General features: G+C 46.1%; 1 protein-coding gene across 1 annotated transcript; it reads right to left on the bottom strand.

Annotated features, from left to right (window-relative positions):
- Positions 1-206: 206 nt before the first annotated feature.
- LOC116076972 (schlafen family member 12-like) lies at positions 207-5,799 on the bottom strand. Its single transcript, XM_031351121.1, has 2 exons — positions 5,437-5,799; positions 207-1,544 (listed from the first exon to the last, which is right to left on the bottom strand). Exons 1-2 carry the CDS (start codon positions 5,484-5,486, stop codon positions 413-415), a joined length of 1,182 nt encoding a protein of 393 aa, XP_031206981.1. The 5' UTR covers positions 5,487-5,799; the 3' UTR covers positions 207-412.
- Positions 5,800-12,525: the final 6,726 nt, after the last annotated feature.

Below are 12,525 nucleotides of genomic sequence, written 5' to 3'. Positions count from 1 at the left end.
GGAGGCAGGGGAAGGCAGATTCACGAGCCACAGGGCAGCCTGGTCTACACAGAGAGACCCTGTCTCAACACAATTAGCTATTAGCATGAACCTAGCCTTATGTAAGAGAAGAGACTATAAAGTAGCGTTTAATAATTTGAAAACTCAATGAATATATACCTTTAGGACTAGCTAGAAACCAAATGAAATCTTTTGAAATGAGAATAAAAGAATTTAGAAATTAAGCTTTAGTTTTAATAGAATCGAATACTAAAAATTTTATGTCAAAGAAATCTGTTTGGCCCTAATAGTTTAAGCTCTGGAAAAGAGTCACGCAAATGAAACTCTGTATATATAAGACCTGACTAGATCGGCTGAGAATCGCCAGCTTGCAAATAATAGAGCAACCAGTAGACTGCATGTCCAAAATGTATCATTCGACTGAGAATGAAGCAGGCAGGCAAAACCCCTCCCCCAGTCCACCAGCTGGAGCATCCATCTGGCGCTTCACCCACTCCTCTGCGGTAAACCTCTTCACACAGCCGTCTTCCACGTGCCAGGATTCGGGCTCTGCAGCGAACACTGCACAGCAGAATCTCTCCACTCTGAGCGCACACACATATGCACACTTGGCTCCGGGTTTGTGTACTTCAATGAATTTGCACGTGTACTTGATCTTCTCCTTCTCCTCACAGAAGTGAGTGACAGGCAGCTGTCGGATGCACTTCTCTATTTCACTCTCTAGATGCACAAGGTCGCTCTTCTCTGCTTCAAAGCCAATAATTTGCTGGGTTTTGCCATCCAAACCAATGAACAAATATCCCCCATTCGTGTTAGCGAAAGCAGACACAGTTTGAGGGAGGAGCACTTTGATGCATTTTCGCAGGCATTTCACTTTAAGCGATGTCACTTCAACATATGTGGATCTGGTAAAGTGGAAAGGTTCCTTGTACTGAAATTCCGTCTTGTTAAAAAAGGCAGCAGCCAAATCCTCCAGGTGCCATTCTTCTTCTACTCCAGGGCAGGCTCTGCTTGCAGGCAACTCCGGTCTGACACAGGGTCTCCCTCCAGTTTCCTTCAGGTCCTGGAGAAATTCCAGAGCAGCTGCGGCACTCACTTGTGAGGAGGACGACATGCTCCTTACATACAAATTGGTTCTCAGGGTGCCAATAGACAGTCCAAAGATTTCCCGACTCCACGATTTCACGTGGATATAAAGGTAGCCTTCGCTCTCCATGAAGTCCAGGTGCCACTGGACAAACGGTAGACATTTACAAAGAGACGCTTCCACATCTAGTCCCAGGCCATCCTTAGTGAGACTATAACCTTCATTTTCAATTTTAACCTTGATTGCTCCACCTCCAGAGTTCAGGAGAGCACATACAGCTAGAGAGATGTTTTCATTCTCCTTTTTCCTGAGGGGAGAATTCTTCATTTTCTTTCTCTCCATCTCTCCGAGTGTGATTGCTCCTAGATTTAGACCCAGCTTAGCATATTTGGCTTCCAGATCAACAGTGATGCCCATTTTCCCAGCAGCCTTTGCATTTTCCAGCTGAATGTCATTCCTGGAAAATAGACAGAGCCGTTAGATATGAGAGCTAAGCAGGAGAGAGCATCTCCTGTACGGTGAGACGAACAGCACAGTCCTCGGTTCACATGCTCCACGGGCTCAGTCGAGGTGCAGGTGGAGACATGGTTGGTTTTTTTTTTTTTTTCACAGACTTTGCACTTATTAGCAGAACTTTTATGTCTATCAGTTTTTAGATGTAATTAATGTTACAGGTATAGTTGAGCCTGTTCAAATGTTCAATCACATTTTAATCTTTGCTCATCTCTTTTCTTATCCTTAATATTGTTATTCAGTCAGTGCTGGAGAGATGGCTCAGAGGTTAAGAGCACTGACTGTTCTTCCAGAGGTCCTGAGATCAATTTCTAGCAATCACATGGTGGCTCACAACCATCTGTAATGAGATCTGATGCCCTCTTCTGGTGTGTCTGAAGACAGCTATGTACTCACATAAATAAATCTTTAATATATATATATACATACATATATACATATATATGTATGTATATATATATATATATATATATATATTGTATTCAGTCTTCTTTCAATAAATCCTAAGTGGAATCTGTATTGGTCTTTTCTGTGCCTTCGGCTTTAGTTATGCAATGATTTAGACAAGCTTATTTTATGTCTATTGGTGTTTTGCCTGCATGTTGGTACTGGCAAGTGAATCCTGGTGCTCCAGAAGAGCAGCCAGTGCTCTTAACCCTTCTCCCAGTTTCAAATTATGAATGATAATTATGATTGTAAATAAGCTGAAGAACAATACAAAGACATCTGACATTGACCTCTGTCCTCCAAACTCCAAACATGTTACAAATAATTATTATTCCTTAATTCCAATACCTTTTTCTATCTTAGGAGGACTGCCCAGATATGAGTCCATTTGCTCTACAGACCCCACAGGAGCAAGCCTCTGTCTCCGCCTGGAAACTCCACTGAGAGCCATAGATGCTGGTGTCCACCTACTTTCCCAGCACACGGATTGCTGAAGCATGAACTGTAGTTTCCTGTCGGTGGCTTTTGCATGAGAATGGCCCCCATAGACTCATATATTTGAACAATTGTCCCCAGTTGATGGAAATGTTTGGGAACAATATAGCAGGTGTGGCCTTGTTGGAGAAGGTGTTTCACTGGGAATAGTCTTTGAAGTTTTAAGAGACTCACCCATTCCCTGTTAGCTCTCTCTCTCTCTGAGTCAAGATGTGAGCTCTCAGCCCTTCTGTCACCACGGACTCCAACTCTCTAAAACCCTAAAGCAAATTAAATTCTATTTTCATAAGTTGACTTGGTGTCTTAGTTATGGTTATTATTCCTATAATGAAACCATGACCAAAGAGGAGGAAAGAGTTCATTTGGCTTACACTTCCACATCATACTTCATCATTGAAGGAAGTCAGAATAGGAACTCAAACAGGGTCAAAAGGCAGAAGCGGATGCAGAGGTTATCGAGGAGTGCTGCTTAGTCTGGTTTCGTCCAGAACCCAGGACCACCAACCCAGGGGATGGCACAACCTACAGTGGGTTGGGCCCCCTTCCATTAATCACTAAGAAAATGTCCTACAGACATGCCTGCAGCCCAGTCTTACAAAGGCATTTTCTTCATCAAGGTTTTTCCCCTGAGTTGACCGATTATAGTTTGTGTCAGTTCACATAACCAACTGCTTGTTAGTTGTAGTGGGCTGGCCTGATGCTGCTTGCACTCTGGTACTAATATTGGATCCTCAAGATCTGGGTGCCCCAGAGACGAGAGTCTGCGCAGAGACCCAAGTGACAGCATGTGACCTTGCCTCCAATTTATTTCTGATTGGTGAATAAAGATGTCAGCAGCCAATAGCTGGCCAAAAGGGACGCAGGCAGGTTTTAGCATTTTCGGGCTCGGGGCCTGAGAGGAGAACCAGGAAGAAAGTGAGGAAGAAGCTGCCATGGGTCAGATGAGCTCATAAAAATGTGGTGCTGAAGGCTAGCCAGTTGGTTTTAAGAGGAGCCCAGATGAAACAGTAAGTAATAACTCGGGGTTACCGATAGGAAAGTAGATTCTAATAGCATAGAGGGAGGTATCTGCCCAGCTCTTGTGCTGTATAAGGCTTATTGCAAATAATGAAAGTTGCGTAGGTCTTTTATCCCGAAACTGAATGATCAAGACAGGGTAGAAACCGAAGTAATAGATTTTAAAATGTCAGCAATCGTCAGTCTGACCCGAATACATCACTGTTAAGCCACCACCTTTTTTTTTTCCTTGTTCAAACCCAGCAACCAAAAGCAAGCTTTCAAAAGTCCTTTCACTTCTGCCCTGTGGGAAGCTGCAATCCCACCCGCTTCCATGCTCTCCTGAGCAGTCTCTGTTCTTCCTCCTGAGCCAGGTCCTCTTCTCAGCCAGCACCACATCAGCACACCAAAGTACAAAGGAACAATGTCATGACACCCCCAGCCCTGGGAAATTCAGAAATCCCAGGTCTATAGCACAGTCACAGTTACAGGAGCTGTGGGCTAGCCTGGGATACGGGCCAGTGCACTCGTATACCCGTGGCTAGGGAAAATTGTTGAGCGTTTAAAATGTGCATCTTTTAGGCACGTATCTGAGATTTGTTCCTTAAAAAAAAAAAAAGCTGGGTGGGCTACAAACCCAGGCGTGGAAACTCATTAACCACCCTGCAGTTTTAGGTCTGCTTTACCATTCAGACTCCCATCCACCTTCCCCCCCTCTCCCCCAAAATTCTAGTGTTGACTGGAGAAAATTCTCAGAGACTTTGGTCTGGAATTTAAAGTGTCTTGTTAGCTGTCCTCCAGAGGCAGGCACTGCAGATTGGCAGGTAAACACAGAGGCAGGAGCAGTAGCAGCCTCTTGGAGAATCAGGCCAGATGGAGAATTCTTTGCAGGCCTCTGAAAGTGCTTCGCAGTTGGTTGAGAACATTATAAGCTTTTCAGGGCTCTTAGTGCACCTGGCCTTGTTTTTTCATCTTGAATACAGTTCCACTTCCTCCCTGTCTGTAGGATACATTTACTCATCCTCCTACAGGGTTAGGTGGGGAAAACCCTCAAGGGGCTCTGGGGACCAGCAGGAGTCTGATCTCACATCCTCCAGAGAGGAGGGACTAGAGGCTGCCAACTGTGTCAGGTGCCTGCTGTGGATAATGGGGCCCCACTCACCACAGATCTCTCTCTTTCTCTCCATCTCTCTCTCTCCCTCTCCCCTCTCTCTCTCTGCCCTCTTTTCTCTCTGCTACCTCTCTCTCTCCCCCACTCTCTCTCCCTCTATCCCCCCCTCTCCCCTCTCCTCTTCTCTCCTCCTCCTCTGCCCTCTTTTCTCTCAGCCTTAGCTCCCGTGGGCCTCCATTTCCCTCTGTCTGCATGTCTCTCTCTGCCTGTCTGCCCTTCTCTCTCCTTCATGTTTCACCTCTGAGGCATCTTTCACTCTCCTCTCCTGAATAAACCTCTTTTGCTAGACCTGGTGCACGACATATTTTTTTCAGGGATACACCATGTCACAGATCTGCCAAAAAGTACCCAACGCCTGGCTTGCATTCTTATCCTGCTGCCCTCTGTCTCTATAGTTCAGGCTCAGACCAAGAAGAAACTGACTGAGCTCTCTCCCTGGACTCTTAAGCCCTCCCCCAACCCAAGAAAACACAGGCATTTGCCCTCTCCCACAGCTCACCAGGTGCCCGCCCCCTTCACTGCCAGTTTGTTAACACTTTGTTAAAATGGGCTACCAAGGCTCCAAGGAGCCAAGATTCCTCTTAGAGACAGAAACTAACCAAGGTTCCTGAGAGAGGTGGGTTGTGCTGATGACCCCCATATCGTCCCAGAGCAACTAGACTGTACTTGGGGCTGATAGTGAGGGACAGAAAAGGCACTAGGGGTGGGACATTCTGTGGTCACGTACCTGTGAGCTCTGTGGTTGCTTTGCTCAGCTGCCTGAAGTCCAATGCCCATGCCAGCAGTTAGCCCCCTTGGTGAGGCAGGCTAGTGTCACTTGAGAAAGACCCTCTGTCTGGAGCCAAGTTCTGGTCAGCAGATGTCTTCGCCGGTGGGCTTTGGCACTTGGAAGAGTTCTAACCGCAGCCCTGGTTGTGTGTTCACCTCTAAAACCACCTGAGTTCTTCGTTCTTTGCTGCATTAAAGCATTGAGCAGATCGATCCTATCTTGGCTCCGGTGGTACACTGAAAATCCCAGAACTGCGTGTGATCTCCGAGGAAGTGAAATTCCTTTTTAGAGCAGGCAGGGAGGAACCACTCAGAACGAAACACAAAGCTCACATTGGACGGACCAATCAGATCTTTTCATCTCTTAACTGCTTCACGTAGTCCGGAAAGCAGCAAGATAGTCAGTCCCTTTGCTCAAAAGAGCAGTGTCCCTGTTACTGCCTCTAGAGTCCCTCCAGTCCAGGGCTTAAGAAAGGTACAGCACTCCCGGGCAGGGAAGGAGGATCCTCCCTGACAGCAGATTCCTAGAGCCCTCTGGGAAATCTCTCTATGAGATTCCCAGGGCTATGCTAAACCAGTGCCCCTCTCCTGCCACTTTGTTACAGTAACACCTCCCTATCTTGTTACATCAAAAACCAGCCTTAAGAAACTGATTCTGGGAAGAGGGGGAACAACAGGATAGGGATTTGGGGGGGGGGAAGCGAGGGAGGGGAAACCAGAAAGGGGATATGTTATGTAAATAAATAAAATATCCAATAATATATATACAAAGAAATATTGTCAGCTTGCATTTTAAACTTCCAAGGATGTTAATTTTTATTACAATTTAACTGCATATTTTAGTAGTATGTTAGTCTTAATATATAATTTTTATCTTGTAGAAAAAATAAATTACTGACTTATGAACTTAAAAAAAAAACAAACTGACTCTGTTTCTGAGTATATATGAACCGAACACAATATTCAGTTTCTTTGTTACATTTTCTTTTTTAGTATAGAATAGAATTTATTCTGGCATGGGGAGGGAAGTTAAGAGGGCAGTAGAGGCAGAGAAAGAGAGTAGAGGAGGCCAGCTATGAGCACTTGGGGGCGGGGAATGGGGGAAGAGGGGGAGGGAACAAAGCTGGAACAAGAAGGCAAGTGAAGAACAAAAGTAAGAGAACAAGAGCTCTTTGTTACGTTTTCACACCTGGCTTCCCACCCCCACACCCCCAAACCACAGGCTTGGGAGTACAAAGGGCTGAAATGTTCAGCTCACTGGGGCTTCTCTGCTGTGAATCTCTGTACTGAGAGCATGGCCCCATTCCAATCCAGACTGCCTGCTGGAAGAAGTACAGCCCAGAACTCCACTGTCCCTCCAGCCTAAGGGTCCAGAACAGGGCTCTTCCATGTGGGCTGCTTCACTGTCTGTCACCACCAGGCCAGCTCTGAGGAAACTGACTCAGACACCTTTAGAATCTCTTCTTTACTCTCTAATTTAAGAAATAAAGTGCAGGAGGTTTCTGGAGGTGGCAAGGGTTGGGGGAAACATGCAAAACTTAAAGGAGAATATTTGCATCAATACCCAGAAACTGAACAACAACCAAAAAAAAAAAAAAAATCTGCCTTTGTGCTTGGGTATAAGGAGGTGGAAGAGGAAGTTGCTAGTGGCTTAGCCAATTGTGTCCAATGAGTCACCCTCCTCTGGTATTCCAAGCCACAGCCTCATGCTCAGGACTGTACCCTCCCATTCCTAAAGAATGTCACAAGACTAGTCAGAAGCCAGGGCAAGCCAACAACCAGGGCTTTAAGGGATATGAGGAGGAAAAGAAGAAGGGTAAGAAAAATGGGGGAGCAGCATCTGGATAGAGGCAGCGCCTGGGCCGAGAGTCCAGCGCCCATGCACTGTGTGCCTGCTAGCTTTCCAGTTGTCTTCTCTTCTTTCTTTCCCCTCTCCGCTCTCCTCCCTCCTCCTAGCTTCTCCTCCCAGTCCTTCTTCAGAGCTCCAGTACAGTTCCAAAATCAGTGAAAAGGAATTCAACTCTGTACTGGCTGGTTTTGTGTGTCAACTTGACACAGGCTAGTTATTGTAGCATTCTGTATAAACTCCACCCCCACAGATACTTGGCAGCAGCCAGGTAGGCTTCTCCCCATGGTTACCTGGCAACGGCCAGGTAGGCCTGGTCCTATAAGAGGGGCTGCTTGCCCCCTCCTCGATTTCTTACTACTGCCTCTCCCCCTTGCTTCTTGCCCCTTTATTCCCCCTCTCTCCCCATTCCCTTCCCCTCTCTTTCCATGTGATCATGGCCATTTCTACTTCTCTCCTTTCTCTCTGCCTTTCTCTGTCTCTGCTACCCTCCTAACTCCCCTCCCCATGTCCTAAATAAACTCTATTCTATACTACATGTGTCTGGTCCCTCAGGGGGAAGGGATGCCTCCACATGGGCCCGCCTAGGCACGGCCTTCCTGCACACCTCTCCAGAACATATTCTTATAGCTCTTTCTCTTTTTATGATCACAACAATTATCACAGAGAAGGGAGCTTTAGTTAGAGAAGTGGCTCCATGAGATCCAGCTGTGGGGCATTTTCTCAATTAGTGATCAAGGGGGTAGGGCCCCTTGTGGCTGGTGTCATCCCTGGGTTGGAAGTCTTGAGTTCTATAAGAGAGCAGGCTGAGCTAGCCAGGGGAAGCAAACAAGTAAGAAACATGCCACCATGGATTCTGCATCAGCTGCTGCTTCCTAACCTGCTTCAGTTCCAGTCCTGACTTCCTTTTGTGATAAACAGCAATGTGGGAGTAAACTGAATAAACCCTTTCCTCCCCAACTTGCTTCTTGGTCATGATGTTTGTGCAGGAATAGGAACCCTGACTAAGATAAATTGGTACCAACATCGTAGGGTATTCCTGTGACAACCTGACAATGTTTTGGGGAAGACTGAGGAATGACTTTGGAACTTTGAGTTGGAAGAGCCATTGGTTGTTAAGAACTCTGTGGGATGTTGTATAGCAGCTTGGAAGATCATGTTGAGAACAGTGCAGAAGGTGGAGGTCTGGCTTGTGAAATTTCAGAGGGAAGATTAAAGATTCTTATCAGGGCCATGTTGTTTTGATTGTGAAGATTCTGTGATTTTGGTTAGCTGGGGCTGAAGAATCAGCTGTAAATAACAAAATACCAGAACCACTAAAGCAAACCTTTGTGTTACTGGGACTATTGATGATGGTTAGCTGGAGCTAAGAAATTAGCAGTGATTAAGAAGAGACCAGCATCACTGAGGGGACATCTTCTGGGGCTTGTTTTCTGAGAGCACAAAGAGGCTCTGTTCCAGAGATAGCCAAGGTTGTACCTAGTGCTGCAGCAGGACTTGGTATGTGTAAGAGTCACCCAGGTGGTACTGGTTTTGACAGCATGAAGGGGTTATGAAGAGCAGCTGAGGCTCAGCACTGTGAGAGGCCATGAAAGGCCATTGGTAAAGGTGCAGCCTAAGTTGCAATTGATAGCCCAGGACTGAAGGAGTCATGCAAAGATGTTGAGGCTTGGCACGTGAAGAGAGCCTATGAGAGGCTATTGGTGAAGCCTAGTTACAGCGGAAGACAGCAGTGTTTTGGAGATGCCAGTACCATGAATGACCACCAAGAAAGCAGCAGCAGTGGAGTACAGGCTTCTGGAGCCTAGAAGACAAGATGTGTGCTACAAAGGGCAGAGCTGGAGAAGTGATCTAAGCCCTTAGAGGAGCCCAGAAGATTGTTAGTGGATCCCAGACATTCGAGTGTTGGAGTTTGATTTTTACTTTTGATTGTGACTGTGCACAATTCCCTCTTGAAGGAAGAAAGTATTTTAGTGGAGCCCACAGTTAAGAGACTTTGAATTTTAAAAGATATTGGACATTTTAAATGGATTGAACTTTTAATATGTAAAGACTGTGGGACTTTTAAAGTCATTTAGATCTTGAGGATAAATAAGAAAGTAAGGGTTGAGGCTTAATAGTGATGTGTTTGTGTGTCAAGTTGACAAGGGTCAATTATACTGGCTGTTTTTGTGTGTCAACTTGACCAGGCTAGAGCTATCACAGAGAAGGGAGCTTTTGGGGAAGTGGCTCCATGAGATCCAGCTATGGGGCATTTTCTCAATTAGTGCAGGAATAGAAACCCTGACTAAGATGGACTCCAAAGGTCAGCAATTAGAACTGCAGCAAACTTTGGAACTTTTCAATGAAATACAAAGTGCAGCGCCCAGGCTTGAGAAAGAAGCCAGCCAGGAGAGCATTTGTAAGGAGACAGTTGTCTAAGTTCAGCCACCTCAGGAACAAGTTCTCCATCTGCTGGCAGGGTCCAGCTGAGTTCATGTTCCCAGGAACCAGCTCCTTTGTTGCCTTCTCATCTTGTGTTACAGGCCAAAGATCCAGGGTAAGGCCTTACTACCGGGGCTCTGAGTCTAAGACCTTGAAGCCAGGTGGCCCAGATAAGACCTAATTACTATTTAATCACCAATGCTTTCTCCTGTCTTGTGACTGATAACCAGCCCACTGACAACCCCACCCCCACCCTTTCTGAGTCAGAGCAAAGACGACACCATGGAGACTCCCAACCCCTTGTGTCAAAAATATGATTGTAGAATGCCACAGGCCACCACACTGCACCTCTCTCTGTGGTCTCATCCACAGAGTGTATGCTAACCAATCATGCGCCAAACCCGAGCTGGTGCATGCTACCAAGCCCCTCCCAAGCAGGTGTATGCTAATGAGGCGATTGCCAGGGAACCAATCCAGGAGAACCACAAGGGCTTGGGCATGGGTATATAAGGGGCGCTCTCCAGGCAGTCAGGGCATTCCAAGCCACTCCACAGAAGAAAGAGCAGCAGCCATTCCATGCCACTCCACCTAAGCAAGAGCAGCGGCAAGAGCAACGGGGACTACACAGAAGCAGGAGCAGCGGAGACTCCACAGAAGAAGAGCAGCAGTGACTAGCAAGAGCAGCAGCTGCTGTAGCACTTAGAAGCAAGAAGCGCGATTCCACGGAGGCAGGAGGAACTGTGGCACCTGGGAGGAGGGAAGAGCCTTAACACCTAAAAGAGCCATAACACCTAGGAACCTAAGAGAGCTGTAACACTTGGATACCTAAAAGAACTGTTAACACAAAAGAAAATTTCCTGAGTAAACCGTCGAGAGAAGAAGTCTCAGCGGTATTCTGTCGTCAATGTGGCCGGCCAGCAAAGGCCTACCGCAGGCATATTATTTAATGAGAGATGAGGTGACAGAAATACCACAGTCAGGTTACACTGCTTCAAAACTAAAGTTCTCTCTGAAGAATTGAATCTGAATCTCAATCAATCCACCTTTAGAAAGGTCCCCAGAAATCCAAAGGAAATCTGGAAATCTTGTGAGGAAAGTGTTTGGTTTTGGACCCTGGGACAAGAAACTGAGGTACAGTTTTGTGGCGCCCACTTGTCTACCCCAGTAAGGTCTACAGTATCAGGGTTAAAAGCCTGATCATGGACAAGAGGCGTTATATAAGACTTCAAAGGGAGTTTGTGCCTCCTGGGTATTCAGTCAGTCGTTGGCATCTCCTAACTCAGATTGGTCTTTGCTAAAGTCTGTGGAGAGATATGCGTGCTTTCTTTATTCAGGCATAAAAGTGCCCTAAGAAATATTTCGTTATAGACAAAACTGAGATTTAACATTGTTTCCTGGCCTCCACAGTGTTTCAATGATCCTAATTGATTTCCTAGCTGTTATTAGCTTGGAATTTTTACAAGGGCAGCTGCCTTAGCAGACAGGGAGTCCCTAGAACTAGCAATAAAGGTCAGACATTACTGCCTACTGATTCCCACAAAGAAGCTGCCTTATCAGACAGGGTATCTCCAGAGTTAGAGATAGTAGTCAAACACTATTCCTATCTGTAAACATAGTTAAACTCTAAGAGCAGTACCACACAAGGCAGAATTGCTTTACAAACTAGAGAGTAGTCGAAAAGCTTCCTGAACTAATGTTTGTGTTACAAGCGAAACCATTCCCAGGAGCTGCTAGAATGGGACCTCCTGGTGCTTACCTGTTTCTGACTACAAGAGAGTTTGCAGGGTTCCTTCCGGTCTGTCTGGGCTGGGGTTCAGAGCAGACCTTGGGCGCAAGCTCTGCAGCCAGTCCCACAGCACCCAGAGGAAGCTCCACTCCCAGGCGCTCTGACACACTCAGGATCAGAGGTGATCAGGAACCAACAACTGTCCCAACACTGGGAGTAACTGGGAGCAGTGGGACCAGGCAAACAGGAACTGCGCCAGTCCAATGACTAGGGTTCCTTCCAGTCTGTCAGGGTTAGTGTTCTGAGCAGACCTTGGGTGTAAGCTCTGTAGCCAGTCCCACAACACACAGAGAGAGCCACACTCCTAGGTGATCTAACAAGCCCAGGATCAAAGGATCCCAGAATCACAGGATCACAGAGACAGCTTGACTCTGAGGAGTTCTGACACAACCAGAATCACAGGAAGGACAGGCTCCAATCAGATTTAGCAAGGGCAAGTAGCACTAGAGTTACCAGATGGCGGGGGTGGGGGGGAAGCTTAACAAAATAAACAACACAAACCACGGTCACTTGCCATCATCAGAACCCAATTCTCCCACCATAGCAAGTCCTAGACACACCATCACACTGGAAAAGCAAGATTCAGATCTAAAATCACTTATCATGATGATGATACAGGACCTTAAGAAAGACATAAATTGCACCCTCAAAGAAATACAGGAGAACACAGCTAAAGAGCTAGAACCTCTTAAAGAAGAAACACAAAAATCCCTTAAAGAACTACAGGAAAACACAATCAAACAGGTGAAGGAAATGAGCAAAACCATCCAGAATCTAAAAATGGAAATAGAAACAATAAAGAAATCAGAAAGAGAGACAACCCTGGAGATACAAAACCTAAGAAAGAAATTAAGAGCCACAGAATACACCAACAGAATACAAGAGATAGAAGAGAGAATCTCAGGGGCAGAAGACACCTTAGACAACATTGACACAACAGTCAAGGAAAATGCAAAAAGCAAAAAGCTCCTAACCCAAAACATCCAGGAAAT

Source organism: Mastomys coucha, unplaced genomic scaffold (genome assembly GCF_008632895.1).
Source record: "Mastomys coucha isolate ucsf_1 unplaced genomic scaffold, UCSF_Mcou_1 pScaffold5, whole genome shotgun sequence".
Classification (NCBI taxonomy): domain Eukaryota; kingdom Metazoa; phylum Chordata; class Mammalia; order Rodentia; family Muridae; genus Mastomys; species Mastomys coucha.
The sequence above is the reverse complement of the archived record's forward strand: the minus strand, read 5'-3'. Positions and strand labels throughout refer to the sequence as shown.